Source organism: Apostichopus japonicus, chromosome 1, assembly GCF_037975245.1.
Source record: "Apostichopus japonicus isolate 1M-3 chromosome 1, ASM3797524v1, whole genome shotgun sequence".
In the NCBI taxonomy this organism is placed as follows: domain Eukaryota; kingdom Metazoa; phylum Echinodermata; class Holothuroidea; order Aspidochirotida; family Stichopodidae; genus Apostichopus; species Apostichopus japonicus.
In genome coordinates this window covers 1,256,181-1,264,170 of record NC_092561.1, presented here as the reverse complement: position 1 = coordinate 1,264,170, position 7,990 = coordinate 1,256,181, and the positions used below count along the sequence as shown (strand labels likewise).

The 7,990-nt window shown below is 36.4% G+C and overlaps 1 protein-coding gene across 1 annotated transcript; it reads right to left on the bottom strand.

The window, feature by feature from the left end:
- Positions 1–48: 48 nt before the first annotated feature.
- LOC139974101 (carbohydrate sulfotransferase 11-like) lies at positions 49–7,929 on the bottom strand. The gene is made up of 3 exons (XM_071981058.1): positions 7,103–7,929; positions 3,056–3,312; positions 49–2,380 (listed from the first exon to the last, which is right to left on the bottom strand). The coding sequence occupies exons 1-3, from the start codon at positions 7,209–7,211 to the stop codon at positions 1,544–1,546; spliced, it is 1,203 nt and encodes a 400-aa protein (XP_071837159.1). The 5' UTR covers positions 7,212–7,929; the 3' UTR covers positions 49–1,543.
- Positions 7,930–7,990: the final 61 nt, after the last annotated feature.

Sequence of the window (7,990 nt, the reverse complement as noted above, 5' to 3'; positions counted from 1 at the left end):
TTATGGGGGTTGGGGGAAGGGGGTGGGGTGGATGATATATATTGTAACGCCAACTCAGTCTAAAGATTCCGGGGGGGGGGCGCCCAAATATTCCCTACTGTGGACTGATGGCGGTATATAAACAAATGTGGCTAGGATTGTTGTGTGTTAGTAACGACGAGGCTCGAATCTCGCTAGTACTTGCAGAGAATATAACACATAATAAACGAGTAAGGAACGATCGCTGAGTAGATTTCGTAGTCTACTTCTACAATCAGCCATGGTACAGACAAAACATCGTCATGAAGTCCTCAATAATACTAAAAAGAGAAACATATGCACTTAAACGAAAATGGTTACAAACGAGGCCTCAATACCGAAGAAGATTCCCACATAACGATACGCACATGCATAAAGTGCATAAAATACGAATACAAAACAGATACAAATACGACCACAATGGTCGGAGCCAGGGCTTCTATACCGAACCGAACGATTAAGAATGGGAGCGAAGACTGATTCACAAGTCATGAGATTGAGTCAGCTGAGCTGGTGAGCAGACGTCATGTGACCTATAATATAACGTCACTGTCCACGTGGAAAGCATATATGACTAAAACAGTGACATGTTAACCTAGAGAAATAGCTTGTCTATTTCTCTAGTAAATATGTATATGTAACGATTACAATAATTGTTCATTTTAAAGGATATTTAACCCAAAGAAGAAAAAAAGAACAACAAACGATCACAGCTCAAATGATGCATTCTAAATGAAATTTGCATAAGCAACGACCCTCGGTGTTTTAAAAACGTAAACATTATTCTAAATGAATCGTTCAAATTTCATCATGAACAACCATGTATCGGTGCCCGAGTGCACCCCACCCTGTCCCTCAGCTTGTAAAGAAATAAGTCGATGCAATATGACTTAAAAAAAAAATAATAAGTAAATAAAAAATAACGAATCAAACTAAAAAAGTTACTTGATCAAAGTATTGTTTAGCGAGTTGCTTAAATAATGAGAACTTTTAAAACATGAATCATTTCATGGAATTGACATCTTTATTGTAGCCAAATAGTTCATAATCCAGTCTGTATCGTTGTTCATTGGAATGTTTAATAGAGCTCATAAAGGATTTGATGAGTGGATTGTAATTAGTCACATACGGAATGCGTGTGTTATGCTTTTTGGACTTTTATGTATAAGTCCTCACCTTTTTCTTTTGTAATTTAAGGCAAAATATTTATAACTAATAATGTATGAGACAAATACCAAAGAACTCTACTAAGTTAAATGATCGTATTAAAACCTCAAAATAAATCAATTTCTGTCATTTCAAGAAGCAAACCCAAATTAAAAAACCCGTCTCCATTTAAAGGCAAGAAGTTTTGTTGTTGTAATTAAATGCAATTCTGAATTTATAAATGATAATGTATAAGAAAAATTGAAAAGAACTCTAGTAAATAGGTGGATCGTACGAAAGTTGTTAATATTGTAAATGTTAATATAAATCCATTGTTTTATAAATCATAATAATTCAACCACTACACTACGCGCCCTCACTATATGTTTTTGAAAAGACGATACATGTTTCTATCATATCCAAAATTGTCGTAATCTATACCATATTTTTTTACAATTGCGTGGAGGATTTCCCGATCCACTTGTGAAAAATAATGACTTTTCTTTTCGGGAGTTGTGCTGTTGGTTTCATGTATCGTAGGTCGTAATGTCAAACTGTAATTACCTTTGGCTTTTTGAAGAAAATGATCAAAAATATATTTGGTATCTCTTTGAGAAGTTTCCAAACGTCCAATGAAGTTGTAATTGATATCACAAGGTAAACATAAATACGAAGTATGCGTCCAATGTTCATCGAATCCTACTGATTGAAATCTATTCGGACTCTTCAGAATAAATTTTAAAAATCCCTCAAACTGACTTTCGTTAAATTTTAATTTGTGCTTATGAACAACTTTATCTAGAAAGAGTGATAACATCCGTTGCATTGGGTCTCTGACGATAACAAACTTGTTGTACGTCTTGAGCATTTCTTCGGATTCGTTAACACTATATTTACCTAAAGATTTGACAACCTTGTGAAACAATGGGTGAATGTCTCCCTTGTAACTCTCGGGGGTCTCAATGCGTCCGATCGCGGCTAACATGAGTTTTTTCCATGTACTGGACCCACCTTTCGGTACAGTACAGAATAAAACACCCATACTGTGTATAGGATATATATGTCCAAGTCTTCTAATTTCCGATGGATTTAAGTGACCTGTAGTTTTGTTCCATAGAGAGGGCGGACCGTTGATAGGTTTCTTATGACAAGAATCTTGTAGGATCCGCTGTCTGTGTTGCTGAATTATTTCCTGGCACGTTTCACCACATTCAAACTAGAATTATTAAAACAAAAATCAATATTCTATCTGTCAGAATGCATTGTTTTAACATAATGGCAATGAAGGCCATAAGTATCAACAAGTTTTGACACGATGTTACTACATACATCATGGCTGCCTACAAAGAGAGAGAATAAATGAATTCCCTATTATTGTACCAGTTATTTCACTGTGACAGTACATATATTTTTACATCAAAATTCATTTTAAAACTGCTGGACTGTACTTTAACAACATCAAGATCAGATTTTAAGCGTTCCATAAAGAAAATACATGTGTTCATCCCAATTTATAATTAGTTCGTTATTTTGGTTAATCAATCTAACCCATTATTACCCTACATGCATGTACGTGGCATCTACCACCCAGTTATAGAACAACGGGATATATTTGCAATCAGTATTTGCATATCATTACAGTAGCCTACACTATACGATACATTTTTACGCCTATAACAGATTTAGTTAGATATAACACTTGGTAGCATAAACCCAATGAGAATCGCGCTATAGCTAACAATTGACTTTGTTTAAAATGTTATTGTGAACGTTTCTTGAATTTCAAATACCATTAACTTGATAGACGTTACAACCATATAGCGAGTTACGATCTGCAACATATTACATGGTATTAAATTCAACTAGATAGATAGAAAGATAATTTGATTACCACTTCAGATAAATCCATCTCGTTGGTTTTTGTGCGATTATTCAGTAAGTTGTCCTCGACCAATCTCTCAGACGGAGTTGCCGCATCAGTTTGAACGAGCCGGTCATTGAAGGGTACCTTCTCGGCGTTAGAAGGATCTGTCGAATTATCTGTAATTTGTGGTAAATCCTTATTGCGCCATGATGCGATATTAAACTTGTTATGTCTAGTGAAAGACCTGTTTGCCCACTGGAAATTTAGAAATGTAAAGGGAGTTTCTGATGAAAAACAAAGAAGACACAAAGCGGGATGAATGACCAAAATTATAGTGAAAATAGTAAATAAATAAATAATATTACACTATTGGCTAACTGCTGCGATGAGTTTCAAAGACAATGGATAAAAATGTACCTGATTCATTTATTATATTAACCAGTGGAAGAGCTAGGCCAGTGCGGTCGAATTCGACCATATTGGTAAGAGTCTGAGATAACATTTATACATAAAACTCCCAAGTTGATAACTGTAAAGCTCGAAAATATGTCAGACTCCTAAAACAGAGGTGCACTATTGGTATTGTATGGAACACTGTGAATATATCTGATAATCTTTCTGTTCCCTTTTTCTTATTTCTTTTTCACTATGGGATGCGGATTATTTAAATGAGTGTTGTTGGCGTTCCCCCATAGTCATAAGCTATTATTAAGACGTGGCGGGGGGGGGGGGTAGGAGGGGGTACTTAAAGAATGATCAGCGCATCATGAGCACATTTTTATGAAGAGAGAAAGTTCTTGGTTTTGTAAATAATACCAATTGCACAGACTATTGTTTTCAACGTAAGAAGTAACTCTTTACAATGCAGTTTGTTGTCAATTAAAATTTCCCAGGAATTTTGTGCATGATGAGGAATAATTGACGTGCCCCCCAATTAGAATTAATGAAATATTACTTTCATTGTACCTTTTCATTATCAAAAATATATATATTTCAAGATAACTTGTTTGCATTAAGCCAAGTGAAAATATTTTTAAATTCCTCCTCTGCATGTAAAAATTACAACCTTTAAAAATGGCTTGTTTTGGAAAAAACTAAATGTTGTATCATCAGCAAAGGTAATAAATTTTGCCTTTTTTCGGATGTTAAATGAACATCATTAATATATAGAAAGGAAATATAGTGTCCCAATGATAGATCCTTGGGGGACACCAACTTGGGGACATACTGTTCCTCAAGTAACTAGCAATCCATGCAGTCAAAGGCGACCCCTCGTTAACCATAAGCAGTTTATTTCAACGAATTATGTAGTCATTGGTATCAAATACCTCTTGTGAGAGATCAATGAGGATTCCTATTCTGAAAGTATTTTGTATAATGCTGTTGCAACTTTATCGACTATAGATTAACTGCTGCCATATCTGTAGAATAATCTTTACGAAAGCCATACTTAAATGTGTTTAGGATATATATGATTATGGATAAAATTAGATATTCTATTGTACGTGAAACGTTCAAATAATTTAGATACAGAAGGTGATATGCAAACATGCCCATAGTTAGAGACCTGCTGTTTCTAGCCAGATGATTCATATCCTAAGCATTTTTAGTGTACGCAACCTTATGAACGTCTGAGTAAATCTTTTTATATACAGAAAACTTGAAATAGGCAAAATCTGCATTCTGATGATTGATAACATCTGTCCGATCTTTAGGCAGCAGCTCACCTCGAATTCATCCTGACACTAGTATAATTAAAGTAACCAACACTCTTAGAAGAATTATGTTTTATGAATAGAGTTTTTCTAACAGCAGAAAATAGGATAATGATCAGAAATATCGGTTAATATAGTACCACTCTGCACATTAGTACGATGACTATTTGTAAAAAAAAAATTATCGATTAAGGATAAAGACGTAAAATTCTCGTAATCTTGTCGATCGTTAGATTAATCTTCGAAGAGCATTACGCTATGAAAAGTTTGGAAGACTCCTGAATGAATATGGATGAACTAACGGGGCAAGTTTAGCGCCTGGCGCAAGAGCTGGAAACATGTAAGGAAGCTTGTCAATAATATTGCATATTATACCATATAGCGCAACTAAAGTTGCAGTGCCAACTAAACAAAAATGGTCTATTTAATGGCGGTATTAATGTTATTTAATGCCAGTAATAATACTATTTAATACCGGTATTAATTTTATTTAATGCTGGTATTAAATAGAATTTTAATTCGTACAGACATTTAATCAACAATTATTTCCCGTATGGCCTACCATAGTCGCCTGCATTGTCTATGCTGTTAGGCTTATTCAGAGAAGCCATTGTATTTAGGCAGGATTACAGACAATAGCTGAAGAAAGGACATCGGCTACGAACAATACTTAGAAGCAATGAAAGTGGAGTAAATAGAACTGTAGGAGTTATCGAACCCACATCGTCCAAACGGTCCAATAGACACGGGTCAACCACTGATCTGTACAGATCAGTGTGGTCAACTCACGCGCGTTATGTACAATACTTGCTTGGTTAGTATAGAACCATTTGCTATTCTTTAGTATGGAATACGTACCGTACCACACGGAATAGTGTATTAACGTGTATTAACGTAATCCGTGACATGCAGATGATGTCAAAGCCGGTAGTGGCTATATAGTTGGTTGGGGTGCAGGGATAGGGGTGAGTTATAGCTGTTACTGAAGAGACAGTGGCAGAACAGGGAAATAAGAAAGGAGGTGGACTGACTCTGGGGTCGTTGAAGCCGATTTCCATGTATGTGTGTTTGATGAGGGGGGGGGGGGGAGGGTGCATTGGTGCAGTCTGTGGCATATTTAGTTTATAAATTAGGTATATAAGTATATGTCTATTGTGCAAGGAGTGATTCCAGTCCCCGATAGAATGTAACTATTTCCTTCGACCGACGATGGAGGTGGGGGTGACATGAAAGAAATGGAGAGCCACCCTCCCCACCATAACTCACGCCACTGCTGATTGTTGACTACTATATATATTTGGCGTTTGTCGCTATGTAATATCATGTCATTCCCAGGTTGATAGTCTAGCCTACTGCACATGGTAACTTCCCTTTATTTCACTAATTGGCCGTGCGTACTCACAAATCTGATGCATTCACTGTAATATTCTTTCATATATCATTGCTTTGCCTGTTATTAACTTCTTATCAATTATTCCGTTCATTTATTTACGTATTAAGAAAACAAACAACCCAGCTTTACTCGGCAAGAAAATAAAAGACTTACTCCATGTTTAGGCCTAATGTAATTTGATAGTTATCATCAATATGGCCCCTTAAAGTTTTAACGAAGCAAATATCATGCAAATTGATTTCGGATGTCACTTTATGATTTGCCAACTTGGCTGACAAAAGGTTTTACCCCAGGGATGTCACTACTTAGCGCAAATATATCCGCACTTGGATGTGTTATGATAAACATTCTATGCTGTTTGGTATAAATGAACTTTAAAAGAAGTAGCCTAATATAACGACAATTACAGTGGTGCTGACTCCATTAAATGACCCTCTCAAAACTCAAAACGTTCTGCTGATATGTGTAAAACTATTATGATAATAATTCTAATTCAAGAAACATCGTTAGAATAATATATTTAGAACCAGGGACGTACCCAGGGAGAGGGGGGGGGGGCAATTGTAGCGATCGCCCACCCCCCCCTTTTGAGTACCCCAAAATATAAAATTTAACTAAAAGCAAGAAATATCATTGAAGCCCTCTTTCAGGTTGAAGGAAGCTAAAAGACCCTTCTCAATCTTTGCCCTGAAAGTTCGTTTGCTACGTAAATACAATTCACTTATTTTTGTTTATTTCCTGCAACGTGAGGGCACTTTGTACATCATGGTGCTCCGTTAAGTGTAATAATGCTCCCTTTGAAAATTCTGCTCTCTGCCCTCTTTCAAATCTCTGGCTACGTCCGCCTGTACACGGTACATATGACTAGGATATTAAGTCAATTCAGTGATACAACAGACAGTGAATACATAAAGTATATAAAGTATAAATATTTAAACACTTGTTAAACTGATATAGAATACTCACCCCGACTAACCGATGTGAATGCCAGCCAAAGTGTACAGGAACATATGATCATCACAAATAAGACACGCTTGGCGCGGCATTGAAACGAACTAAATGATATGTACTCCATTGTTTTAGCTATAACTTTATGATTCAAATATCACCGAATATGATCGAAAGCACTGAAATAATGTCACTCTTTCCTTAATTCTCAATTTTAGTTTTAGTTCTTCTCATATCTGTTAAACAAGTTATTACCCAATTGAAGAAACATGTATGTATATACGTCCGTCCTGCATGTATACATGTACCAAGAACTAAGCAGTCGTTGATTCGATCGATCAATGCATTTCCTGTTCCGGATTCTATCAGTTTACAGAAGCGTGTGTGAGAGTGAGGTTATTTGTTATTTCTAATGCAGGGGGAGGGGGGTATACTGGTATTGGCTACAGTGAAGAGAAAGGGCAGGGAAATAGAGGAGCCAGGCTGATGGTCTCTCTAGGGGCGATTGAAGCGAGTATCAAGAAAATAAAATATATGTTACAAGAAGGGAATCATCAGGAATATTCTTTCCCTATAGGCTTTCTTCTTCCAACCACAATTTATGGGGGTTGGGGGAAGGGGTGGGGGTGGATGATATATATTGTAACGCAAACTCAGTCTAAAGATTCCGGTGGGGGCGCCCAAATATTCCCTACTGTGGACTGGTGGCGGTATATAAACAAATGTGGCTTGGATGGTTGTGTGTTAGTAACGACGAGGCTCGAATCTCGCTAGTACTTGCAGAGAATATAACACATAGATAAACGAGTAAAGAACGAGCGCTGAGTAGATTTCGTAGTCTACTTCTACAATCAGCCATGGTACAGACAAAACATCGTCATGAAGTCCTCAATAATACTAAAAAGA

Excerpts from the sequence above, each read along its gene's own strand:
- LOC139974101 (XM_071981058.1), bottom strand. The coding sequence starts at position 7,211 with ATGGAGTACATATCATTTAGTTCGTTTCAATGCCGCGCCAAGCGTGTC. Across the intron at positions 3,313-7,102 it reads ATTCACATCGGTTAGTCGGG|AAACTCCCTTTACATTTCTA; the intron begins GTGAGTATTCTA and ends GTTTTTCATCAG. Across the intron at positions 2,381-3,055 it reads AGATGGATTTATCTGAAGTG|TTTGAATGTGGTGAAACGTG; the intron begins GTAATCAAATTA and ends TAATAATTCTAG.